General features: G+C 54.0%; 1 protein-coding gene across 1 annotated transcript; it reads right to left on the bottom strand.

The window, feature by feature from the left end:
* Window positions 1–3,429: 3,429 nt before the first annotated feature.
* Window positions 3,430–26,367, bottom strand: TRAM2 (translocation associated membrane protein 2; the record flags this gene model as incomplete). The annotated part of the gene is made up of 11 exons (XM_080342464.1): window positions 3,430–3,503; window positions 4,132–4,292; window positions 5,678–5,836; window positions 5,965–6,069; window positions 7,916–7,986; window positions 8,124–8,208; window positions 8,985–9,043; window positions 11,972–12,088; window positions 12,612–12,721; window positions 15,967–16,030; window positions 26,248–26,367. The coding sequence occupies 11 exons, from the start codon at window positions 26,365–26,367 to the stop codon at window positions 3,430–3,432; spliced, it is 1,125 nt and encodes a 374-aa protein (XP_080198590.1).
* Between the last annotated feature and the right edge of the window lie 791 nt (window positions 26,368–27,158).

The raw sequence follows: 27,158 nt of genomic DNA, 5'->3' as shown, positions 1-27,158 counted from the left end.
GGAAGAAGAAAGAATTCTAAATAAACCAACGAAAAAACAACACGACTGTAATGCCCCATAACGTAAGTCACTCAATATGTGAAATGCTACATCTGTTCTTCCTCCACCCCTTTCTCTTCCCAAGCCCATTCTTAGTATCTAAGACAAAAAGAGAGAACTACTGCTGGTATTTCGCAGCTGTTCTAGGCCAGGGCAGGAAAATGCTACGCTCAACACCTCAAAATCACAGACTGCTCAATCCCTGAACTTCTCAGGTTGGATAATGGGCGCAGGCTACAAAAACAGCCTCAACCCCGCGGGAAGAGCGCGAGCAACAGCATTATGCTGAAATTTCCATAGTCTGTAACACCTTCTGCACTGCGGTGGCCGAGAGCTGTTTGGGATGGATCTTTGGGGTTTTTCTATGCAGAACACACAAGGCTTGAGAAGATGGGGCAAGAAGAGCATCCACTCAAAGAAAACGAGCATCTTTGTATGCAGAGCGGTCAAGGCAAGACTTGACCGTGAAGGGTTTGCCATGAAAATGGTTCATCTGAGAAAAATAAAGCTCTTTGGGCTGAAGAGAAGGATTGTTCTGCTGAGAAATGACGCGGACGCAGCAGCGTTTATGGCAGGTTTGCAGATGAGGGACGGCGCTCGCATGATGAGACACAGAGCGTGGAGTGGGGCTTGCGGACCTTCCAGCAAAGGATCAGCTCAAAAAAACAACGAAAATATAGACCCCCAGGGATCCTGCCACACTTGGGCATGAAAGGAGGATGAGGATTTCTGAGGAGTAAAGATAGAGGGCAAAAAAAGCCCCATCATCTATAGGTTACAAACAAATAACACACGGAAATGCTCCCGAAACAAACTGTCCCTTTTACTGGTAGCTCTATCAAAAGGAAAACAGAAAAAACCCAACATGTAAATGTAGCATATGCTGTGCATACATTGTAAAGAGGGAGGGCGCTCAGCTACTCCTATAGGACACAGATCAAGCGTACAAAAGGCTATAACATAAGGCACTTGGGATACGAGGTGTAATTATAATTAGCTCCTTGATGAAGACGTGGGATTGTGCAAGTGGCAGAACTGCCTGAAGCCCAGCGGGCAGGAGGAGGATAGTTCAGCAGCCGCTTTTTGGGGCCGTGGATGGCTGGAAAGAGGCAGCAGAAAGGTAAAAACCTCTCACACTAAATCCTTTCCACATCCTTCCTAATGTAAAGCTCTTTACCCCCTCTCATCGTGTTGCTGCCTCTGAGCCAAAAATGGGTATTATCTACCCAGCAAGGGCTATGAGGAGCAACCACAGAGACCACTGAAGGCTCTCCTCCAACGTTTTCTTCCTTGGTTCCCCTGAAAAAGGGGGAATCCATGTCCTGGCATCCTGTTGACATCTCATTTGGGACTCAGGGGTCACGGGGATGGAGGAAAGAGTGGAATTTGACCAACCATCCTCATGTCCCTGTGTGTTTTCTCTCTGCGGTGCCCAGCGTTAGCTGCGCCTCAACAAGGAGAGAGGGAGGAAGGGACAAAAGACACCTACAGGAGGAAAAATACCCAACCGAACTCAAAGATGGGCAGAAAAATCAACTGTCACTTGTGCCTCAAAACACGAGCGATATGAAGGACTGCGCTGGCCTCACGGTGGAATTGCACTCGCAGGGAGCCCGAGCTGAGATGCCCAAAGCTCAGCGAGGAGCGGAGCGAGGATCAGGGAGAGGATCAGGGTGAGGAGCAGAGCGAGGAGCAAAGAGAGGAACAAAGAGAGGACCACGCACTTCCCTGGTCCATGGGGAAGGTGGATCTCGCGTACAGAAGAGCGACCGCAGCTCCTCGCACCCTGCGCCCCTCTTCTCGCCCGGCCCAGGGAGCAGCCGCCGCTTGGGCAGAGCGCAACTAACGCTCCAGCGGGTTTGCTGCATGAGAGGCACCAACAGCAAAACCAGCCACAGAAACCGCCCCCGAGGGAGCGGAGGCGTGAGAGGCACCTATCTGCCACACATTACCACTGGTGCACGGCACCCCAAAGAACGTCAGCGATCTGGTGCTGACCTCGTGGAGATGCTGCTCCCCAGCAAAGAGGCAAGAGGGGACCGAGCCGGTGGGATCTGGGGTTTTGCATGAACGTCGTGCCGGCTCATGTGGGTGGCAGCGAGCAGGAGGCGAGGGGACAAGTGGTCTGCAGCAAGAGATGGCCTCTGAGGTAGATCTGAGACAACTCCACCTGCCAGCGGCTTTGCACCACAGCTCAGGCCGTTCCTAATGTGAGAGCTGCTCCTGCAGCTTCAGCTTCCTTCCCTGTCATCCCGTTCACAGCTCGGAAAGGGATGAAGGGTTAAGGTTTTTTGTGAAAAAACCCTGCATTTGATAGCACCTTGGGTGGATACAAGCTCTGTATCCTTCGGAAACGAGGAGCGAAGCTGGCGGCTGCTGATGGCACAGCTGCACCGGTACGGTGGGGATGAGAGGAGCACAGTCCCATTGATGCAAAACCCTTTAGCAGCAGCCGGTCTGCTCATTCAGATGTGGCCAAGAGCCGCGAGAACACCGAGACCATGGGCACACACAAGCCAGCAAAGGGCTGACGGAAGCCAGGCCAGGACTTGAGGGTTCAGACAGACCTGAGAATGCTGCTGCCCTCGAGCCCACCTCTTGGGCTGGGAGGTCTGGAAGAACTTACCTCCTGCAGCCAAAAGGGTTAAGAGGGACCCAGTTGTACCAGAAGAGCTTGGAGGTGGGTCCGAAGTGAAGAAGGAAATTCCCTCCCTCCTCTGCTGCCCAGCTCGCCAAAATTAATTCAAAACTGAGGGCTGGAGGGACTCCACTTAACCAGAAGTCCAGCATGAGACAAGACATGGTTGCGGTTCCTCCCTCAGCCCCTGGTCTCTATCTGCAGCACTTGCTGGCCAGACGTGCCCAGGAGAGGCAACCTGCACCCCTGAGCACCCCAGAGCACCCCGAGCCTCAGGGTCACAGCCCCATCGCATCCCCCAGAGCCTGTTCCCAAAACAGCCTTAAAGCTGCTCTGGCCCTTTACACAGGGGCTCAGGGAAGCACCATGAAGGGAGGGGAGGAACACGCTGTATAAAAAAAAAAAAATTATTTGGAACCGTCTACCATGCATTTGTAACAAAAATCCAAAACAACCAAACACTAAAATAGGAAAGAAAAAAATTGCACGCTGATTTACAGTGAAATAGAGGAAAAGAAAAGCCAGGAGTGTTGGAAAAGGCTCCTATGAGGGGAAGGGTGAAGGGAAAAAAGGACCTTTTTGGTTTTATTGCAAATGGTTTAAGAGAGTAAGAAAGAAAGGGAGGAGAGCGAGAGACACCTTGGGAAGACGTCGGTTTCCTTGCCGCTCAAGGTGCCGCTTGTGAGGGCCGGGAGGAGGGGCTGCTGCTTAGTCCCGGTATCTCACCCTCCTCCCCAGACCAGCCCTTGCTTCTACGGCGATTTCAGCTTCTTGGTCCGCGGCGAGGTGCCGTTCTCTGCTTTCAACACTCCGTTTTCATGGTAACCTGGGGGCAGAGAGAAAAACTTTGTGCCTTGCACAGGCCAAAACTTCAACTCTCTTGGGACTGGCCTATAGAATCATATAATAGTTTGGGTTGGATGGGACCTTCAAAGCTCCCCTAGTGCCACCCCTGCCATGAGCAGGGGCATCTTCACCAGCTCAGGTTGCTCAGAGCCCCATCCAGCCTGGCCTGGGATGTCTCCAGGGATGGGGCATCCACCACCTCTCTGGACAACCTGGGCTGGTATTTTACCACCTGCATTATAAACAATTTCTTCCTCATGTCTGGCCTGAATCTCCCTCCTTTAGTTTAAAACCATCACCCCTTGCCCTATCACAACAGGCCCTGCTAAAAAGTCTGTCCCCATCTTTCTTATCATCCCCTTTTAAGTCTGGAAAGGCTGCACTAAGGTCTCCCCGAGCTTCTCTTCTCCAGCTGAACACCTAGCTCTCCCAGCCCGTCCCACAGCAGAGCTGTGCAGACATGGATAAAGCCATTGCCATGGGATGATCCCACTGCGGACCCGCACGCTCATCGCGGAGGGACAGGAGGTTCCACCACAGCACCGCCTGCATGGGGATGCTGACCCGCAGCAGTGGTGCAAACACAGCCACATTGGCCCAGCACTCACCTGAGTCCCTCTTGGGCGGCTTTGTGGGCTGCCTGGTGGCAGCGGCTCGCTTCCGGCTGCTCTGCTCGTTCCAGTACTCTCGCCAGCGCCGCAGCTGCAAGTGGATGAAGCGCCACATCACCGAGGCCTGGAAGAGGCACACCAACAGCAGCACACTCATTCTGGTGGGGCGGAGAAGAGGCAGGCTGAGAACAGGGCAGCGCGGCCACCACCAGCACAGATCCCACCCGCATACAACGTCCTCTGGGTGGCTGCAGCAGGTGCTGTCCCCACAGCCACCACAGAACCATCTTGCTTGGAAGAGACTCTCAAGATAATAGAGACAAATTATTATCCCACCCCTGGCACTGCCCCATGCCCCTGAGAACCTCATCTCTGTTCAACCCTCCAGGGATGGTGACTCCAGCACTGCCCTGGGCAGCCTGTTCCAATGCCCCACAGCCCTTTGGGGAAGAAATTGTTCCCCACATCCAACCTCAACCTCCCCTGGTGCAACTTGAGGCCATTTCCTCTGCTCCTGGCGCTTGTTCCTGGGGAGCAGAGCCCGACCCCCCCTGGCTCCAAGCTCCTTTCAGGCAGTTCAGAGATCAGAAGGTCTCTCCTCAGCTCCTGTTCTCCAGCTGAACACCACAGGTCCTTCAGCCACTTCCACCACACTTGAGGACACCTCTGCTTTCTGCCATATCCCAAGCTCAAGGCAGCCAATTCCCTTTCCCTCCCCACCATAAAGCTCTCGGGTGCTCAGGGCATTGCTGAGTCTTAACACTTTAGGGCAGGAATGGATGAATAGGATCATCTCAGCCACCAACGCCCAAACCACAGTCTCCACAGTCAAGATAAAATGTCTCCAGCTGCTCTGCAAGACTGAAAAGTGGATGTGGTTGGAAGGGAGCTGAAGAATTCCCCATCCCTCAAATCCTCAGGCCTGCCAGTTCACAGCTCCAAAAAGCTTCTGATCTGAACCTACAGCTGCTGTGGGTGCAAAAGGCTCCCAGTGTCGACAGACCAGACCGCAAGGCCTGAGGAACCCATCCCATCCTCTGCCTTCCACGTCAACGGGCAGCAAAACACATCCAAGCAGAAGGGAAAGCTCCTTTTCATTGACCACAGCCATGTAAGCACAGTCACAGGTGCAGAAGGGAAAGCCCACGAGCCTTTCTCTAAGACAGGCTTGTGCTTTACAACTTCACTCCATTAACAAATTATTTGCTGCGTTTTGCCTCCTGTTGTGGCTCCACAGCATCCTCGCTCCCTCCACACTAAGTCCTTCATAGAATCATAGAATGGTTTGGGTTGAAGGGACCTTCAAAGCTCATCTGGTCCAACCCCTGCCATGAGCAGGGACATCTTCACCAGCTCAGGTTGCTCAGAGCCCCGTCCAGCCTGGCCTGGGATGTCTCCAGGGATGGTTCATCCACCACCTCTCTGGTCAACCTGGGACAGGCTCTCACCGCTCAAGGAACCTGGATCAGATCCCCACTGACATTCCCAAATCCAGCCAAAACCACCTTGGACTAACACAAACCAAGGAAGGGAACATTCCTACCTGAAGAGGATGTTGTTGAAGAGAAAGCTGAAGAAGTTCCCCCTCTCGGGGTCAAGAGGCTGGCTCTCCACCCGTGGCAGCCCGAAGCCCATGACCAGGATGTACAAGGTGAGGGTGAAGAGCCTGGTGACCACGAACACAACAGCCCAGACATTAAACCTGCGGGAGGACAAGCAGAGGTGTCAGCAGGAGCAGCACTGACCTGGAAGGTGAGAACGAGCCACTCTTGTTCCGATGGCTTCTCCCGGGCACTGGAGTGGGGAACCATGGCCAGTGTGGCTACTTACAGCTTCTCGTTGTTCTCATCTGTGAAGTAGACCAGCCGGGCCATGTGGAAGAAGAATTCGGCTAAGTACTGTAACAGCAAAAGGATCAGCCCCAGGCGGGTTAGGCTAGGAGGGAAGAGGAGAAAACAAGCATCACCGGGCTGGTCAACCTCAGTCCTCCAGATCACAGAGTCACAGAATGTCAGGTTTTGGAAGGGACCTAGAAAGCTCATCCAGTGCAATCCCCCCGCTGGAGCAGGAACACACAGATGAGGTTACACAGGAAGGTGTCCAGGCGGGTTGGAATGTCTGCAGGGAAGGAGACTCCACAACCCCCCTGGGCAGCCTGGGCCAGGCTCTGCCACCCTCACCGGGAAGAAGTTTCTTCTCAAATTTAAGTGGAACCTCCTGTGTTCCAGTTTGAACCCATTACCCCTTGTCCTATCATCGGTTGTCACCCAGAAGAGCCTGGCTCCATCCTCCTGACACTCACCCTTTCCATATTGATCCTCATGAATGAGTCCCCCCTCAGTGTCCTCTTGTCCAGCTCCAGAGCCCCAGCTCCCTCAGCCTTTCCTCACACGGGAGATGCTCCACTCCCTTCAGCATCTTGGTGGCTGCGCTGGACTCTCTGCAGCAGTTCCCTGTCCTGCTGGAACTGAGGGGCCACAACTGGACACAATATTCCAGGTGTGGTCTCATCAGGGCAGAGTAGAGGGGCAGGAGAACCTCTCTGACCTACTGACCACCTCCTTCTAATCCACCCCAGGTACCATTGGCCTTCCTGGCCACAAGGTTACAGTGCTGGCTCAAGGTAATCCTGCTGTCCCCAGGACCCCCAGGTCCCTTTCCCCTACACTGCTCTCTAATAGGTCATTCCCCAACTTATACTGGAAGATCCAGCATCTATGCCACCCCAGCGCTGCAGCAAGTGCCAGCTCGAAGCCAGACATCCCACAGCAGTGGGGCAGGATTGTGATGGGGCAATCCCTGTCCCCAGAACATCAGGCCAGACATGAGGAAGAAATTGTTTACAGTGAGGGTGGTGAGAGCCTGTCCCAGGTTGGGCAGAGAGGTGGTGGATGAACCATCCCTGGAGACATCTCAGGCCAGGCTGGACGGGGCTCTGAGCAACCTGAGCTGGTGAAGATGTCCCTGCTCATGGCAGGGGTGGCACTGGATGAGCTTGGAAGGTCCCTTCCCACAGAAACTATTGTATGACTCTGTGATCAAACAGCCCAAAGCAGCAGCAGAGCTGGGATGCGTGCGACACAAAGTCCTATCCTGGCCTTGCTGCTCCATGCACACACTCAGAGGCAGGATAAGTGTTTTCCTGCCCACGTTGCACTGGGACAACATCCCAGCTTGCTTCCCGCACCCAGGGGATTTGCACCTTCAGCCTGTGTTTTGGGTCCCCGGTTAACATTTGCTTTGCAATGCCCTGTCAGCAGGGACTGCCTGCACATGCGCATGACATCGCTGAACCTCCTCAAAATCAGCTTTGTGGGTCCGTGAGAACTGTTTGACTAAGGGCCTGCAGTTGGGAGGTCAACTTCAATACCATCTGCTTTTTAAACGCTTGTTCTATTGCTTCCTACTTGGGAAAAATTAAAAATAAAAACCAGTAGGGTGAGAAGGAATGGCCTCACATTGAGCTAGAGAAGGTTTAGATTGGATATTAGGAACAATTTCTTCATGGAAAGGGATGTTGGGCATTGGAACAGGCTGCCCAGGGCAGTGGTGGAGTCACGATCCCTGGAGGGTTGAACAGACGGAGATGAAGTTCTTAGGGACATGGGGTAGTGACAGTGTCAGGTTAATGATCTTGATGGTCTCTTCCAACCAAAATGATTCTGTGATTCTTTACCCCCTTCAAAAGCCCTGCTGAGGCTCCCCGGGTGACTCGCACCACAGAGGGACGTGCTCAGTGCCGCCCGTGCTGTGGGACATACTGTCGAAGCAGCCAACTCACTTGAGGAGGTAGGCGCCGGCGATGTGCAGCAGGTAGAGCGCGATGCAGCGCAGCTGGCGCGGAATCTCCTCCTGGCAGGGGCAAAAAGACGCGTTAGCCCTTCGCACCTCTCCGCCCGCCCTCTTGTGACGTGTGTGTTCCCCAAAGCCGGTGGGCCAACCACCTCAAGCACCCCCAGGGTGCATGGGAGCACCCACCTGGCTCTCACCTTGCGAACTTTTTGGAAGTAGAGCTCCGGCAGGGCATGCAGCCAGTACGCCAGCTGGCACAGGTAGAAGAACTTCACCTGGAACCTGAAATGCACGGATGAGCTGTTTGAGCTGGCCTGGGCCACGGTGTGACCCTGAGGATACAGGCACCAGGCAACCTCAGCACTGCTTCAAAGCCATGGGATTTGGTTTTAAACTAAAAGAGGAGAGATTCAGGCCAGACTTGAGGAAGAAATTGTTTGCACTGAGGGTGGTGAGAGCCTGTCCCAGGTTGGGCAGAGAGGTGGTGGATGAACCATCCCTGGAGACATCCCAGGCCAGGCTGGACGGGGCTCTGAGCAACCTAAGCTGGTGAAGATGTCCCTGCTCATGGCAGGGGTGGCACTAGGGGAGCTAGGAAGTTCCCTTCAACCCAAACTATTCTATGACTATAATTTAGGAGGCATCATTTCTGGGCTGAAATGACATGTTGAACCAAGCTATCCATACCCAGATGTTTGTGCTACAGTCTCCACACCCTCAACAAATCTCACTCTTGCAAAAACCCAAGAAGGGAGCATTATCCCCCACTTCATTTCTCCTATGAAAAATCAACAGCAATAGCGACTTGTCCAAAGTGATGCAGGCAGGATGAGTAACCAAGCCCACAGGACCTTCCTCGCAGCAGAATTCCCCTGTGAACACCCTCCCCAGGGCCACAGAATGAGGTGTCCCCCACCTCCTGGGGTCCCAGTGCAGCATCCTTGCAGCAGGGTGCACACAAAGGGCGCTGCGCTGTCAGCACCCGCTCCCCACCACAGGGAAAAGCCAGAGAGAGGAAGCGGTCAGCCCAAGAACAAAATGCCCTTGTGAGTGCTTACGGAAGATAAACGTGCGGGTAGTTTTCCCACAGACTCCGGGGGTTTGATATGTATCCTTCCTGAAAAAGAGAAGAGACGTGAGCATTCAGCAAAACAAACAGGCAGCACGTGGTTATGATGGGGAGGGCTAATGCTACACAGAAATTAGGAACTGGGGGTGACACTCGGGTCCTTTCAGCGTTCGTTAAAACCATGTCCCCTGCAAGAGCCAAGGCTGAGTTCCCCAAAGCTCCGCCGCTGTCAGGGGTCTCTAGCATCCTGCTCAAGTTTCACAAGACCCCTCGCATTTGGGGACTGAAGGCTGCTTGCCTGGTTGCACAGGAGGTCCTGAGTTCAGGAGAGGTTGTTTTGGAGTTTGGGCAATGCAGGAGGGATGTTCCCCTGGCATCAGTATGGGCTGAGGATGGAGAGCAGCCCCCAGGAGAAGGACTTGGGGTGCTGGGGGGTGAAAGATTGGACATGAGCCAGCAATGTGCACTTGCAGCCCAGAGGCCAATTGTATCTTGGGCTGCATCACAAGGAGCATGGGCAACAGGTTGAGGTTGGTGATTCTGCCCCTCTGCTCCGCTCTGGTGAGACCCCCCTGCAGTGCTGGTCCAGCTCTGGGTCCTCAGCACAGGACACACATGGAGCTGCTGGAGAGGGGCCAGAGGAGCCCCAGAAATGATGCGAGGCTGGAACAGCTCTGCTGGGAGGACAGGCTGAGAGAGTTGGGCTGTTCAGCTGGAGAAGAGAAGCTCCAGGGAGACCTTATTGTGGCCTTTCCATACGTAAAAGGGACCCATAAGATGGATGGGGACAGGCTTTTGAGCAGGGCCTGTTGTGATAGGACAAAGTGTGATGGTTTAAAACTAAAGGAGGGAGGTTCAAGCCAGACATGAGGAAGAAATTGTTTACAGTGAGGGTGGTGAGAGCCTTTCCCAGGTTGTCCAGAGAGGTGGTGGATGAACCATCCCTGGAGACATCCCAGGCCAGGCTGGACGGGGCTCTGAGCAACCTGAGCTGGTGAAGATGTCCCTGCTCATGGCAGGGGTGGCACTGGGGGAGCTGGGAAGGTCCCTTCAACCCAAACCATTCTATGACTCTATGGAGGTGTGGGGTGAGATGCCTGTAGCTCCAGGCAACTGTGTGCATGGACTGGGGAAGCTTCCTCCTCACTGGCATTTCCAGCCCCAGTATCACTTACACAAAAATAAGCACTTCTGAAGAGAAAGTGGAACAGAAAACACCTACAAAACTAATACACACTGCATAGTTTAATTTTCCACCTGCCTGCACTTGTCTTCAGCCTCGTGTCCTATGCTTGCAGGGCACATTGCAGGATGGGGCTCCCTCCTCGTTCCGCAGTTGCACAGCTCCTGCCACACAGGTGCCACCTTGGGCTTTGCAAAGAGATGCTGGCACGGGGAATTCATCCTGCCCAGCCCCTCCCTGCCACCATCATCCATGCCCTGCCTGCCCTGAGCCCTTCGTTTCTGTGGGGGGAGGCCAGGGGACACACAAATGCTGCCAAAGGTGACCTGCTCTGCACACGTGGGGCAGCTGGGCAGCACAGTAACATGGGTTGGCACAGGAGGTCACAGCCCTACAACTGGTGACGGACGCGTCTGCACAGGGCGCGGGCAGCTCAAACACAGTGTCACTGACTGTTTTTCGAAGCTTCCCTCCCCACAGGGCAGGAGCAGCACCAGCAGATCCCAGAAATGAGATCTGACATGTGGCTGACACTGGAAGCTGTGCTGCCATTCAGAGACCTGGACAGGCTGGAGAGTTGGGTGGGGAAAATTTAATGAAATAGAACAAGGGCAAGTGTAGAGTCTTGAATCTGGGCAGGAAAAACCCCAGGTTCCAGTGTAAGTTGGGGAATGACCTGTTGGAGAGCAGTGTAGGGGAAAGGGACCTGGAGGTCCTGGGGACATCAGGGTGACCATGAGCCAGCACTGGGCCCTTGTGGCCAGGAAGCCAATGGTACCTGGGGTGGATTAGAAGGGGGTGGTCAGTAGGTCAGAGAGGTTCTCCTGCCCCTCTGCTCTGCCCTGGGGAGACCACAGCTGGATTATTCTGTCCAGTTGTGGCCCCTCAGTTCCAGTAGGACAGGGAACTGCTGCAGAGAGTCCAGCGCAGCCACCAAGATGCTGAAGGGAGTGGAGCATCTCCCGTGTGAGGAAAGGCTGAGGGAGCTGGGGCTCTGGAGCTGGACAAGAGGACACTGAGGGGTGACCTCATTCATCGTGATCAATATGTAAAGGGGGAGTGTCAGGAGGATGGAGTCAGGCTCTTCTTGGTGACAACCAATGGTAGGACAAGGGGCAATGGGTACAAAGTGGAACACAGGAGGTTCCACTTAAATTTGAGAAGAAACTTCTTCCCGGTGAGGGTGTCAGAGCCTGGCCCAGGCTGCCCAGGGAGGTTGTGGAGTCTCCTTCCCTGCAGACACTCCAACCCGCCTGGACACCTTCCTGTGTAACCTCATCTGGGTGTTCCTGCTCCATGAGGGGATTACACTGGATGAGCTTTCCAGGTCCCTTCCAACCCCTGACATCCTGGGATTCTGTGATCTGCTGGCTGGACTCCATGGGCAGCAGTGAAGGGATGTGTTCCTTTGAGGTACCACAAACAGGGACCACAAAGTCCGCGTGTTAGCCCCACAACCCTGCAAAGGGCATCCTAAAACCCTAAAACCCTGAACAACAACAAGGAGGAAAATAAAGGGGCTGAGAAAGTTGGCAGGTCTTGGAACAGCAGATGGAGATGACGGGTCAGGCAAAATGTCTGGGGTCCAGTGCCAAAAATATTTCATGAAGCAGGAGAAGCGCCTCCCCAAACTGCTGGAAAAACCCACCATACTTGAGAACTAATCTTGACTGAAATGTGCCCATCTTGGCCCGGGGGTTGGGTGAGGACTCTGCTGCCATTGGGTTTTTGTGCTCCAGAAACCACAATTCCCACACGGAAAAGCCAAAAGGCCGTCCAGCCCCGTTCCTCACCGTCACCACGACGTACAGGCACCAAACCATGGAGGTGAGGTGGAAGGCAACCAGCTGGCCCGATTCGTTGAACTTGCTGTGTTTGACCTTGGAGAGATGGAGCCGCCTGTTGATTTTCTGCGATGGTGCAGAGAGAAAAGGAAAATAAAACATAAACCAGTGGGTCAACAACTCTCCATCCTCCTCCCCATCCCAACCAGCCCCCGGAGATGAATCTTGATGATCTTGAGAGTCTTGTCCAACCAAAACAATTCATAGAATCGTTTTGGTTGGACAAGATTCTCAAGGTCATCAAGTCCAACCATAAACCTCACGCTGTCACTAAACCATGTCCCTAAGAACCTCATCTCAGTGTCTTTTAAACCCTCCAGGGCCAGTGACTCCATCACCTGTTCCAATGCCCAACAAGCCTTTCTAGAAATAATTTTTCCCTAATATTCAATCTAAACCTTCCTGGCACAAGCTGACGCTGCTTCCTCTCATCTTATCACTTGTTACTTGTGAGAAGAGACCAAGCCCCTTCACAGAGGCTCATTCATCACCAGCTCGACCCCCAGACCAGCATTTAACTGCAGCAGGACCACATCCCCCTGTGGTACTTGAGATATTTCGGCGACTTGGGACACCCAACATCACTCACATCCAGAGCGTACTCCTGCACCACCGCGTGCAGGATGATGGCGATGAAGATGTAGAAGAGTATGGTGACCAGATCCTTGGGCCCGTAGTGATACTGGACCAGCTCCCCATCTGCAAGAGACCGAATGCTGGGTCAAATCCCCATGATCCAAATGACTCGAGGGTTAGTAGGGGGAGGCTACTCCAAACATGCAGCTTGGATGAAAAGAGAGGCTGTGCCAGTGGCTCTGGCTGGGGTTAGGAAGAGTGTGGTTAGCAGGTCAAGGGAGGCTGTCTCCTGGGGAGGCCCCATCTGGAGTTGTGTGTCCAGTTCTGGGCTCCTCAGCTGAAGAAGGACAAAGGAATTACTGGAGGGAGTCCAGCAGAGGGACACAAAGATGCTGAGGTGTCTGGAGCATCTTTGTGATGAGGAGACTGAGAGGGCTGGGGCTGTTGAGCTGGAGAAGAGAAGCTGAGAGGGATTAAGTGTAAGTTGGGGAATGACCTATTAGAGAGCAGTGTAGGGGAAAGGGACCTGACATTCTGGGATTCTGTGATCTGATCAATGGGATCAATATCTCAGGGTGGGTGTCAGAGGATGGACCAGACTCTGTTCAGTGGTGCCCAATGACACGATGAGGGGCAATGGGCACAGACTGAAACACAGGAGGCTCCATGTGAACATGAGCAGAAACTTGTTTGCTGGGAGGTGCCAGAGCCTGGCCCAGGCTGCCCAGAGCGGGTGTGGAGTCTCCTGCTCTGAGACATTCAAACCCGCCTGGACCCACCTGTGTGATCTGCTCTGGTGACCCTGCCTTAGCAGCTGGGTTGGACTGGATGATCTCCAGAGGTCCCTTCATCCACAACCAGTCTATGACTTTGTGATCCTTCAACACCGAGTCTCTCGCACTCACTCTCAAAGCTGCTGGAGCAGGACTCAGCTGCCCAAATGCAGACAATGTGCACTATTAAGAGATCTGAAACAGCGGCACATCGCTGGCGGATGAGAAATACAACCCATGGGATGCCTTGCTCTTCTGCAGCAACAGGAGACCCAACAGCAACCAAAATACCTAAGACATCTGTGTTTAGGCAACTATTTGCAGCCCTACAGCATATAGGGAAGCAGCAGAGTCGGGAAAGCTGCTGTCCCCATGGCTCGGTGCAGAGAGCATTGCAATGGGGAGCTCAGCCCACCCCAACTACGCTCTCCCTCACCCTGATCCATCCCCCACTAATATCACTGCTGGGAAGTGGCTTGTCTGTCACTGGCCCTGTTTACCCTCGAACTAAGCTGCAGTCCAGATTTCTAAGATGTGAGCTACGTGAATGAGATTTGAACAGGATTTATGAAAACCCCTGGCGTAAGGATGTGGAAACACCAGGTCCTTAGGAGCCACCCCGGCTGTGCAAACCATGACGCTGCCTGTGTCACAGAGCTCATAACTCCAGTATAAGATAAAAGAACTGCAAAACTAAAGGAAATAACATTACAGAATCATAGAATCATTTTTGTTGGAAGAGACTCTCATGATCATCAAGTCCAACCATTAACCCAACACTAGAACTAACCCATGTCCCTGAGAACCTCATCTACATCTGTTCAGCCCTCCAGGGATGGTGACTCCAGCACTGCCCTGGGCAGCCTGTTCCAATGCTCCACGGCCCTTTGGGGAAGAAATTGTTCCCCACATTCAACCTCAACCTCCCCTGGCGCAACTTGAGGCCGTTTCCTCTGCTCCTGGCGCTTGTTCCTGGGGAGCAGAGCCCGACCCCCCCTGGCTCCAAGCTCCTTTCAGGCAGTTCAGAGCTCAGAAGGTCTCCCCTCAGCTCCTGTTCTCCAGCTGAACCCCCCAGGTCCCTCAGCCGCTCCATCACACTTGTGCTCCAGCCCCTTCCCCTTCTCTCAAATCACTCCAGCACCTCAAGGCCTTTCTTGAGCCCTCAGGTGATTTTGCTGCCCCTGACGCTGCCATTTTGTGTGTGAGGTGATGCCGCCACCCCTGGGGCCGCCATTTTGAGCCCTGAGGTGATTCTGATGCCCCTGATGCTGCCATTTTGTGCGCTGAGCTGAGGGGCCCAGAACTGCCCCCAGGATTTGCGGTTTGGCCTCCCCAGGTCCCAGCACAGGGACGGTCACTGCCCTGGGCCTGCTGGCCACACCAGTGCTGGTACCAGCCAGGACGCTGGTGGCCTCTTGGCCATCTGGGCACACACTGGCTCATGTTCAGCCGCTGTCACCAACATCCCTGGGGCCTTTTCCACTGGGCACTTTCCAGCCGCTCTTCCCCAAGCCTGTAGTGTTCATGGGGTCATTGTGACCCAAGTGCAGGACCTGGCACTTGGTCTTGTTAAACCTCAGACAACTGGCCTCAGCCCAATGATCCAGATCCCTCTGCATGGCCATCCTGCCCTCCAGCACATCAACACTCCCACCCAACCTGGTGTCATCTGCAAACTCACTGAGGGTGCCCTCGATCCTACATCAATACCTAATACCTGGTCCCGGCGAGATGGTTGTGTGTAGTTGTGTGTCCCCTTGAGATTTCTGGTAACAGGGAAGAATAAATCCCTTGGCACCAAGGCAGAAGTCATCTGCACTGTGCCACAAGTGAGCACGCACCATGATTTAATCTGGAAGATGGATGATGTCTTCAGCCATTCAATTCAAATATTTTAAGGGCAGAACTTTCATCTCCCGTGTGTCTGCCTCATCCTGGATCCACTAATCCAAACAACCCGCTCTTCCCTTGATGATCATTCAAATGCTTCTAATTAACTGCAGTTTTGTGCCACCATGCCAGGCTCTGTGCCACGGGCGTTTGGCAGATCCTGGCTCCAAGGTTTTATCCAAAACCCCTCGTTCTGCCCCCAAACCAGTGCCCAGATTTCTGCCCGTCCTGGAGGGGCTCTCGGCTAGGAACAGAGCAACTAGAACCCAAAATACAAACTGGGGCACATCCTCTGGTCCATCGGGCTTGGACCTGCAGCAGCACGGAGTCTCCTTGAATTATTCTCCATATGCATCAGGACCACAAGCTGCTTCCAGCAGGGATGCTGTGCACCACCTGCATCTCTGCACTCTCACCTTGTCCCATCCCTGATAAACAGAGTGAGACAGCAATCACCTGCATGGCTCCCGCCACTTACAAAGAGTTAAATCCCTCCTGCTCCCGGGCAGGGTACAGAGCAATCAGGACGTGCAATCGGGCCATCTGATCCCGCGGACCAGGTTTGGAGGAGAATCCTTGCCCTGCAAATCACACCAAGCGGCCTGACCACTGCAGGAAACCCTAAAAAAGCACTGGCAGACACAACCAGAATGCTCTGAGCCTCTCAAACTTCACTTTTCCCCCTTCTATCTCAGCATCTCTTACCTGCTGTAGGCACGCTGACGTTATACTGAGGTAAGATAAACAGGAAGGCAGTCTTGGCTGTAACCTGGCAAAGACACACAGAGGAGAGAAAAAAATGAAAATCAGTTGTTAAATTCATTCCTCTGCCACTATTTATTCCCCTTTCTGACATCGCTGGGAAAGGCAAAGCATCCAGGGAGATGTGCCTTTCAGCAAGGGGATTGCTAGGGAAGCAGTGTGCCCAAAGGGACTTGGGGTTTGAGGAGAAAGGGGTGGATAAAAGAGGGAGAAACCTGGAAAAGCAATGCAGCTGGAAAAGCCACCAGTTAAGCTGATGCTCAGGGTGAGCATCCCTCCATGGCATGGACCATCGTCACCAGGCAAAGTGACAGGGGAAGGTCCCTGCTCTGCCTTGGGGTGATCATCCCTCCATGGCATGGACCATCGTCACAAGTGACCTGCTGTTTGGGGGACACTGGGAGCATGGCCCAGAGAGACCTTTGTGTTAATTAAAACCATCCCTCATTTCCATTCACTCCGGGAGCTCGGGGTGGGTAGAAATGACAACATCCAGCACCTGAGCGAGCTCGGTGGCTTCGAAGCCCCATAGGTTTTGTATTTAGCCCCTGCACTTTTGCAGAGATGCTTCTAGTAATAAGAGCCCTGGGATGGGTGAAGCTGGACCCCTCTAGAGACCACACACTATCCCAGGTTGGCCAGAGAGGTGGTGGATGAACCATTCCTAGAGACATCCCAGGCCAGGCTGGACGGGGCTCTGAGCAACCTGGGCTGGTGAAGATGTCCCTGCTCATGGCAGGGGTGGGATCCCATAAGCTTTGAGGGTCCCTCCCAACCCAATCTCTTCTATGACTCCATGATCCCATCTTGCTGCATCTCCAGGACACCCCAAAGCAGCATCTCTGAGACTGATGACACTCTGAGCTGGGTCCACAGCAAAACACCTGATGTCAACCTCTGTCCATGCCCCCATCCCATCCTACCCTGCACCGGCAGCTGATCATAAGAGATTTTTACCTTTCCGACAGCTCCTCAGCCACCCTCCCAACGTTTTGCACACACCCAGCTTCCTAAGAACCAGCCCCCGCAAAAAACTCGCATGCCCATCAAACACTGATGGAGATGAGCTGCATTTCACGCAGTCGGAGCTGCGACTGTTTCAGAGCTATGAAAACCACAGCTGGAAATATTGCTGCACGTGCTGCAGGATGGAGCTGCCAGGGGACACGGGGGTTTTGCCAAGTGCTCCCGTCCACCCCCGCGAGCGCTCAGCAACCAGCCGGTGGCTCCGCTGGACAACAGCAAACTCCGCAGCCTGTTCTCATGATCTTTAAGGATTATTATTATTGTTTTCCACTTAAATAAAGAAATCCCATCTGTTGTGCTCTGTTTGTGGAGGAATGGAGATGTGAGAAGCGCTCTGCCGACTTCCCTTGAGAAATAGAAGCTCACTGTATGTCCTGCCTTTGGGCCCTTACTGTTGTGGAAGGAAAAGGAAGATCTGTTCCTTCTGCAGCAATTGCACTGACAAAACGTGTGTTCACCCAGTGCACAGTACAACTTTCCATCCTGCTATATGCACTATTGCCTTCCTTTATTGCTACAGTATCTCATTACCTTTCCAATCTAAAAAATTCAGTCTAGCTTTTCCACTGGAAAGAAACGTTCACTTTTAATATAGTTGCTGCCTTCTTTCCTCCCTACCAAATTGTTCTGTCTCTCACTGTGTTCTGACCTTAGGCTGGTGAGGTCTGCAAGCCTCTTCAGTGGTGGCGAAAGCGGCAGATTCACAGTGCTGAGGTCTGAGCTGGCACTGGGTAACTGACCACAGGCAGCGTTTGCGGCTGTAATGGACAAGGCGCATCGCCCGGCCTCACGCTGCCTTAGGGAGACACTGAGCTCCTGCCAACCTGGCTGGCTACGAAAAGCGAAGTTGCTTCATCCCAGAGCAGTACAGCACAACCAGACCTGGACTTTACATCCAAACCTCCTCACAAGCCAGCGCAGGGAATGAAACAACCACACAATGCCGCAGGGACAGGCGGACGCGTCGGGATGCGCTGACGGCGGCAGGTGCTGAAGGTTTTGATACAGGGAATTAACAATTAACTAATTAACACTGAAAGAACTAACACTTAAAGACTTCAAGAGCCAACAGTGAGCTAACCCTTAACCCACATCACTATTGCCTAGCCTTGCTTCGCTTTGTGTAACTTATTGTACGAGAAACAGGAGCTTGCTGACGCCTTGCAAAGATAATAATCCTTGGGTGCATCCTTGGTGCATCCTGGGGTGAGCTAGATAACAGAAACTTGGGCACAGGAGATACGCCAGTTTAACCAACTCAGCAGTCTGAGTCCAACCAACTCATCACACTGACCAAAGGTGCCGTGCACAGAGAAGAGGACGCAGGGTCACGATCACTGCACAGCTGCAACCAGGTGGAGCCGGCGATGGAGACCATGGCAATGAGCTCTTGAACTCATTGTAATAAGAACCGCCTTCTTGGGGACAGGTTATGAATATGTACAGGCGTTCCTAGAACTTTCATGAATATGTAACACTTCACCGCATTTAACCAAGCTCACAGCTACTGAAAATTTACACAGGACTTGGGCAGAGTTATCCCCTGTGTGTCCGGCGCTGTACTACACACCTTCTTTACAACCTCAAGGGTTGTAAGGTCATCTCCGTGCCTCAGTTTTACATCCTGGCTGACGGCTGGAAACAAGAGATCACCTCCAGGAGAAGTCTCCTAACCCGCTGGACAGGCCACAAGCCACACTTGTGGGTCTGAGAAAATGACCCTGGAGCATCTCTGGGTGTGGAGAAATTCCCTCACGGTGCTCAGCCCCAACATGGCTTGCAAGGACTCTCCTGTTCTTCTTACCTAGAGGGCCTGGCAGGAAGGTTTCCCCTATCCGCTCAAAGGTCAACCAATGTTTTGTCCCATCTCCACATGGGGAAAAATTTGATGAAATATAACCATGGAAAGTGTAGAGTCTTACATCTGGGCAGGAACAACCCCAGGTTCCAGTGTAATTTGGGGAATGACCTGTTGGAGAGCAGTGTAGGGGAAAGGGACCTGGGGGTCCTGGGGACAGCAGGATGACCATGAGCCAGCACTGGGCCCTTGTGGCCAGGAAGCCAATGGTACCTGGGGTGGGTTAGAAGGGGGTGGTCAGTAGGTCAGAGAGGTTCTCCTGCCCCTCTGCTCTGCTCTGGGGAGACCACACCTGGAATCTTGTGTCCAGTTGTGGCCCCTCAGTTCCAGCAGGACAGGGAACTGCTGCAGAGAGTCCAGCGCAGCCACCAAGATGCTGAAGGGAGTGGAGCATCTCCCGTGTGAGGAAAGGCTGAGGGAGCTGGGACTCTGGAGCTGGACAAGAGGACACTGAGGGGGGACTCATTCCTGGGGATCAAGATGGAAAGGGGGAGTGTCAGGAGGATGGAGCCAGGCTCTTCTGGGTGACAGCCAGTGACAGGACAAAGGGTAACGGGTTCAAACTGGAACACAAGAGGTTCCACTTAAATATGAGAAGAAACTTCTTCCCAGTGAGGGTGTCAGAGCCTGGACCAGGCTGCCCAGGATGGTTGTGGAGTCTCCTTCTCTGCAGACATTCCAACCTGCCTGGACACCTTCCTGTGTAACCTCATCTGGGTGTTCCTGCTCCATGGGGGGATTGCACTGCATGAGCTTTCCAGGGCCCTTCCAACCCCTCACATTCTGGGATTCTGTGATCTGCCTTTGCTTCCCACTGGCCACCAGGAGCTCCGGGGCCACCTCTGCTCTCCTCCACCTTTCGTTAGAGAGGCAGTGGGTTGTTTCCTAAAGCTTGCGTAAAATGTTTTACAGCCTAAGATAAATGTGACTGCCTGGATGCAGACAGGCTCCTGACAGACCAGTTTCCAAAGACAAACTACCTCTCTACTCCATCTGATGGATGAGGCCCCAGCACACACCTGCAGCCCTTCACTAAGGGCCACAGCAGCATCTCCAGGGCCCAAATCTGAACCCTTGGGTTCCTCATCCACCTCCAGACATCTCACACACCTTACATCTCCTCTCAGGTATCAAAGGCATCGTTTCTCCTGCAAGAGATCAGGAGATGTTCACACTGACCATGGAAACACTGGAACACGTGCGGGATATCATTCCCACACACACTCCTGTGGGCACCAGCAGGACTTCAATGGCCAAGGCAGCATCTTCAGATGGGCTTTCAAGGCCTCAAACAACTGGTTGCATCTCATTTTGTGAGCGTTTTTACACCTCCACGCTTTCTTCATTGCAATTGCATGAGAAATCCAGATCAGCACACTCATTGTCCAGCTTAGCTCTGTCCTCTGAGACCCACCATGGTCCTGATCACACCGCAAACCCTTGTCACCTCTACCTCCTTGCAACCACTGTGAGGACATCTCAGTTCAGATAGGAAAAGAGCTGTGGTTCCCAGTGGCCAAGGCTGATGGAGCATGAAACCTACAGGAGAAACCAGCTTGAGCAGGACAAAGGTGACATCCCTTCATCCTTGGAGGTGAAGGACACCAGTGACATCTTTCCAGCCTTGAAGGTCAAGGACAACCTGCAGACCCACAGAGGGACTTGCATCCTTTTGATGTTGCTCACAACACGACCCTGACCTGTGGAGGGATAAGTGACTTTACCAAGGTCATAGCTGAATTCCATCACGTGAACATCAGGCTCCATAATGCCACACTGCAGCAGTAACCACGACAGCATCCCCTCCATCCTGTCAACGCGAGCACCCTCAGTGCACCCATTGCTGTTTCACAGAATCATTTTGGTTGGAAGAGACCCTCAAGATCAAGTCCAACCATTATAACACTGGCACTAAACCACGTCCCTGAGAACCTCATCTGTGTGTCTGTTCAACCCTCCAGGGATGGTGACTCCACCACTGCCCTGGGCAGCCTGTTCCAATGCCCCACAGCCCTTTGGGGAAGAATTTTTTCCTAATACCCAATCTAAACCCATCACACTTGTGCTCCAGCCCCTCACCAGCTCCGTTCCCTTCTCTCAACTTGCTCCAGCACCTCAAGGGCTTTATTGGCGTGAGGGGCTCAGAAATGACCCCAGGATTAGAGATGCTATACACCAGTGCTATAGAGCCCTGCATAGCGTATAGAGACAGAACCATCACGGAGCAGCTTAACAGGACACACCTGAACCACAACCTCCAGCAACGGCACCTCCAGCAGAAACCAGGTTTTCTCGGCTTGGGAAGGAGCCACGAGCACCGGGAACAGCAAAGCTTTAGAGCTCACATTGAGGAGAAGTTTGCAATGGGAAGAGCAACATGGGGATCATTCAGAGGCACAAGATGCTTGCTGTCTGTTTGCTCCAATACAAGGTGCTGGTACAGGAAAGGAAGCGCCAGGAAAAGCTGCTGCAGGCAGGGACACAAGTGGGGCTCTCCAGATATTATTACACTTTTTGGTTATGCTGTGAGGCCAACTCCTCAAGCTGCTGGTTTTCCCCCTTTATCTCCAGCTTTCTCTCTGCTCCCCAATAACGCACCGACCGGAAAAATTCACACCCCTATCAGCTTGGAGTTTGTTGCCTACTACAAAACAGCCAAGTTCCCCTCAATCTCTTTAGAAGATGCTGTTTTCCTTTCCCCACTACATAAGAGTCCAAACCAAAGTCCCAATTCCACTTTTGCAGGCATGCAAGTGGCTTTTAGAATCATAGTACGGTTTGGACGGGAAGGGATCTTCAAAGGTCATTTAGTCCAATCCCGGCATAACGTCTCCCCCAAAACCCACCCGCTGCACCTCTCAACCCCTGATGTTTTCAGGAGCGAGGGCTCATTTTTGAGCATCCTTCCCAGGGGTACCAGGTCACTCTCAGAAACCCAATTCCCTTCCCTAAAGCCTCAGCCCAGTGAGATTTGCAGGATTTGTGCTGTTTTCCCCCCGCTCGGTGCCCCCGTGGTCCTGCCTGGGTTAAAACAGCTTCGGAGGAAGGAAGCAGGGGAGGCTTGGGGGAGTTTCTGCCGTCTGAGCCGCGAAAACATCTCCAGGGCTTGAAAAACAACTCTAATTGAAGATAAAACGCTGTCCGAAGGCTTTTCTCACAACTCGGGTTTTTGCTTTTTCCCCCACCAGCCGGAGTGTTCACCGAAAGAAAAACCCGTCGATGCACGGTATGGATTGACACAGGCCCTATAAGTAAACTGAAGGCCAAACTTTGGACCAAAGCCCTTAAAAGCAAACAGCCCCTCCGCTCGTCCCCCAGCGCTACGCAATTATCACCACCTTGTTTATTCGCTTTTTCAAAGCAAACCTAAATTCTGCTTGTTTTCTTCCCCCCCATGCTCTCCCTGAACTATCGGGCCCTCAAGCTGCTCACACACCTCGGCTTCCACATCTGGCAGAGACCTGGGGGAGGCAGAAACACAACTTGTTGTCCCTCGTTAGCGATGGGAAGGCTGTAATTTTTGCAGAGTGCTACAGAGGAGAGCAGGGAGGGGAAAATATATTTAGCAGGAAGCCTGGAAATAGCAGCTCATTCGTCAGCTGCCTTCGTTTGAGTGTCACAACGTGGGGTTTGGGAGATCGTGACTCACCACCGGGCTCGGCGTAAAGAGGAAAGCCCAGCAAGGGCACGGCAACTCTTATAATATAATATTTTATAACTTTATTCCCATCACTCCATGCATAGACATCAGGACCTGGCGCCTGTTTTGTCACAGCCAGTTCTGGCATAAAGGAGAAGACTGAGCCTCAGCTTCCCCATCATACACAGGTCACAACAGCAGACCCCATCTAATGCAGAAAACCCAAAACCAGCGAGGTCATCCCAAACTCAACCCGCACGGAGGCGGATCAATCTGACACAGGCGACCAGGCAGCTGCAGGTTAAACCCAGCCTAAGCTTGGCTTCATTCTTCTGCAAAGAGGGTAGACGATGATATGCAAAGTGACTTCTGAGTGGGGATCGTGAGCACCTGTTTCACATGGGAAGGCAGAAAACAGGACAAGGGGGGATGGTTTTAAACTAAAAGAGGGAGATTCAGGCCAGACATGAGGAACATTTTTTTTTACACTGATGGTGGTGAGAGCCTGGTCCAGGTTTGCCAGAGAGGTGGGCAAGATTTCAACTTGATGATTGTCCTGGTTTTGTTAAAAACAAGTTTCTCTTTTAGTGAATTTGCCTGTCAGCTAAAGCTTCCGTATTAGCTGCATTTTCCTGGAAAACCAGATACACATTTTGGTAGACACAGCAATGGAATCCAGGGTTATGATAAGGATGGATGCACATCTCGCAAGAGGGGCAACGAGAAACAGGTGACCAGAAACTGACCAATGGAGCACAACATCCCATTCACGTGAATACTTCATATAAAAGTGGGAGACATGAGGATCTCGTCCCTTTTCCTTATGGCGACATTAGGAGAGGACCTTGCGAGTTACCCTGTGAACTGAGGCCAGTGACAGACTGAATCCAGCTCCGGTTGGCTGCAGAGTCCAGTCCAGGACTTCGGCTGCTGGCTCTGCAGTTGCCGGGACTTTCAAGATCGGTTTTGTGTATTTTGTACTATTTTCCTCTATTTTATCAGCAGCGTTAGTAAAATGTTTTTAATTTTTCCAACTCTCTTCTCTCTGTCCTTCTTTCTGTCCCAATCACCTGTAATTAGTGGGAAGGGGGCAGAGGGGGTTAACGATACATCTGCGACAGTTTTATTGTCACCCCGCAATCAAAACCTCGACACTGATCCTTGAGTCCCTCCAACTCAGGACTTTCTGTATTCTATGAAGCAGTGGGCTTCCCACCACGAGCAACACCTAAAACATGCACAACACTCAAATAATCGAGTCCAACATGCCCATAACACCTGCGAGCAGCTTCACACAACGTGCCCCCACATCCCCTCCCTGGAGCCGGCGCGGTGCTAACGGCGCGTCGAATAATGTCGGGCATCAAATAAGGTGTGAATGGTAACTCCATTGTGACTGGTAACTCCATCGTGACCGGTACCCGCTCTACGCTGCGGAGAAATTACTGGGCTGGCGGATGGAGCCCATTGATCGGTTTGGATGGGGAGGAGGTTGAGCACCCAAAAGGATGCTCAGGGTGCATCTCGTGCCGTGCTTGGGCAGGGTGTAAGAGTCGGTCTCGAAGTTGCACTTTGAGATCAAGGTCAATGAGTCCATCACCGAATGGACCGCGACAGAGGGACAGACCCGTGGTGGCCCCTCAAGCATCCCCACGAGTGCAGCGCTGGAGAAAACTGCCATGGACTGCCTGGGAAAAGGTTAAAAATCCAATCTGCGCCTCCCCAAAGAAACCTCCCCTGCAGGAAACAGCCCATTGTGAGCAGGATTCGGCCGTTTCCGCGTCTCCATGGCCGTTGGGAAAGGTGGGAGCCTAGCAGTACAGTGGGGATCAGGATGAGGAGAAGGGACAGACACGTCCTGCCCAGTAGGGCAGACGAGGTGCCGAAAACGCATCAAAAGGCAGAAATACCCAAGCTGCCACCAATACTCACCACAGAGGTGGTACAGGTGGGCATGGGTGGTTTGGAAGCCTGGGGAAGAGCAGAGGTTGACTCCCCCTCCAGGGAGAAAGAAAGCAGAAGGAATAAATAAAATAATGATTTAAAAAAATACACAAGGACCAAAAGTGTTGTCCCAAACTCCATGCAAAGGGGCAGATGCTGCCCAACAGGGATGCAGCTGGATGATGAAGAGGGAGGAGTGCCAAAACCCATCCATGACGAGCACCATCCCCTGAATCCAGGAAATTGCTCCCTCTCAACAACCAGAGATTTAATTAAAAGACATTGTTAAAAAAATGAGAAACGCCACCAAACCATCCCTGCTGCTACCTCCACGGTGGGGTTTAAACACATTGCATTTCAAAAACAGCCTCTGAGCATCATGTCAACCAAAATCCTGGGTACCACCTCACCAGGATGGGGGTTCCCCGCACACAACCACAGGCACCAGCACCCCGCAAAACCAGCTGTGGGGACAAACCTAGCCAGAGAGACACAACCTCAGCGACTTGTTTTATTTTAAAGCACGACTAGGAAACTTGCAGCCCAACTTCGCAGCATTTGCATGTGGTTTTGGAACACAGCTGGCCCTTTCGGGTTCGTTTCGAAACTTTTCTGACCCTTAAATAAATATATATACATGCATAAGGGTATCAAAGGGGCTTTGTGCACTAGAAGCGACCTGTGTATTCAATGCATTTGCAGAAAAAAGGAAAAAAAAGAAGGCTCGGGGGGTATGAATAAAAAAGAGGGGTGCGACCAGGAGGGTGTTAAGGAACTGGGTTTCCTCCTCCCGCGATTTGCTGCAGAAGGAGTTTTTCCTCCCCCGGCCGCCCCTTTCCCATCCGGATTCGCTTTGAAACGTGGCACTGCGCTCCAGGGGAGGGTTTGTGCGGGGGAAACGAGGGGGGTCCGATCCGGCCGAGGTGCCCCCGAGCCCAAGCGAAGCTCCGTGGTGGTGCTGGTGGCCTCCAACCCTCCCCATCTCCCCCCCAGGAACGAGGAAAGGAAAAGAGCAAGCGGGGGAGAAGGAGCCGGAGAAGGGGAGAGCGGCATTCCCGACACGGTTCGCACGGAACTGGGACGGCCCGGCTGGGCGAAGCTTTCCCGGGGGGGAGCAGAGGCTGCATCTGGGGATGGAGCGCGATGGGGAACGGCCAAGGAGCCACTGGCGTCCGGACGAGGCCCAGGAGCCCCCCCGGGTGCTCGACCCACGGTGCTGCGGAGAAAATACCTGGAAAACGGCTGATATTCAAAAAAAAGGGGGGGAAAAAAAGACACACACACCCCCCCCTTTGCAGTAGCTGGAAGTATCAGCGAGGGTTTGACTTCTCCCTGCACCCCTGGGTGCTCGGGAAGTGGCGCGGGGCACAGACCGTCCCAAAAGTGGTGGAGGGTGTGCAGAAAAAGGGGGTTCAGCACCCCCTGTGCTCTCCCTTCCCACCCCGGGCAGGGCTGGGGGGGCAGAAGGATGTGTCGCCCCAAGAACCAGCACTGTGCTGAGATTTCTTTTTCTTGGGGAGACGCCTCTTTGCTGATGGAAGAGAGAGAGGGAATGAATGGGGTGGCACCCCCCGCACCCCGAGCGGGACGGGGTCACCTCGCTGGGGTGCAGCGCCCTGGACACCCCCTGAGCCAAAGCAGCGCTTGTGGGGGGGGGGGGGGGGCACCAAAGTTTGGGGCGCACGGACCGCAGCGGCGGGGACACAAAGAGCCGGTCCCGGGAGCGCTGTGCAGGAGGGGCGGCGGGGGGTCTCACCTCGAACATGAGCGCGATGAGGACGCTGAGCACCAGGCAGAAGCCGATGTCGGCGTGGTTGTGGATCAGGAACTCCTGGCTGAACAGCGGGTGGCTCTTGGCCCGCCGGCGGAACGCCATGGCCGGGTCGGACCCGAGCGCAGCGGAGGCACCCCGCCGAAAACTTACCCGGGCCCGCGGAACTTCGCCGAGCCGCCGCGGCCCCGCGCAGGCGCCGCCCGCATGGCCCCGCCCCGGCCCCTCCCCGCCAGCCGGGACACCGCCCCGCCAAGCGGGGACCCCGCCTACCGGGACACCGCCAGCCGGGACACCGCCCCGCCAACCGGGACCCCCGCCTACCGGGACACCGCCAGCCGGGACACCGCCAGCCGGGACACCGCCCCGCCAACCGGGACCCCCCCCACCTCCCCCCCCAACCGGGACCCCCGCGCCCGCCGGCCGGGACCTCGCCTCGCCCCGGCCAACCGGGACACCGTCAACCGGAACCCTGCCCCGCCAACCGGGACACCGCCACCGCCAGCCGGGACACCGCCGTCTCAACCGGGACCCCGCCCCTCCTACCGGGACACCGCGACACCCCCTCCCCAACCAGGACCCCTCCCCCGCCAACCGGGATCCTGCCTCGCTAACCGGGACCCCGCCCCGCCCCGGCCAACCAGGACCCCGCCCCCTCAACCGAGACCCCTCCCCCGCCAACCGGGACCCCACCCTCTCCAACCGGGAACCCGCCTCCCCAACCAGGACCCCGCCCCGCCAACCGGGAACCCTCCCCCGCCAACCGGGACCCCGCCCCACCAACCGGGACACCGGCCCCCCAACCGGGACCCCGGCCCGCCAGCCGGGACACCGCCCCCCCAACCGGGACACCCGCGCCCCACGCACGGGGCTGCGGACACGGCAGCCTCGGCAGC

Source organism: Nesoenas mayeri (assembly GCF_963082525.1).
Source record: "Nesoenas mayeri genome assembly, chromosome: 3".
Taxonomy (NCBI): domain Eukaryota; kingdom Metazoa; phylum Chordata; class Aves; order Columbiformes; family Columbidae; genus Nesoenas; species Nesoenas mayeri.
The sequence above is the reverse complement of the archived record's forward strand: the minus strand, read 5'-3'. Positions and strand labels throughout refer to the sequence as shown.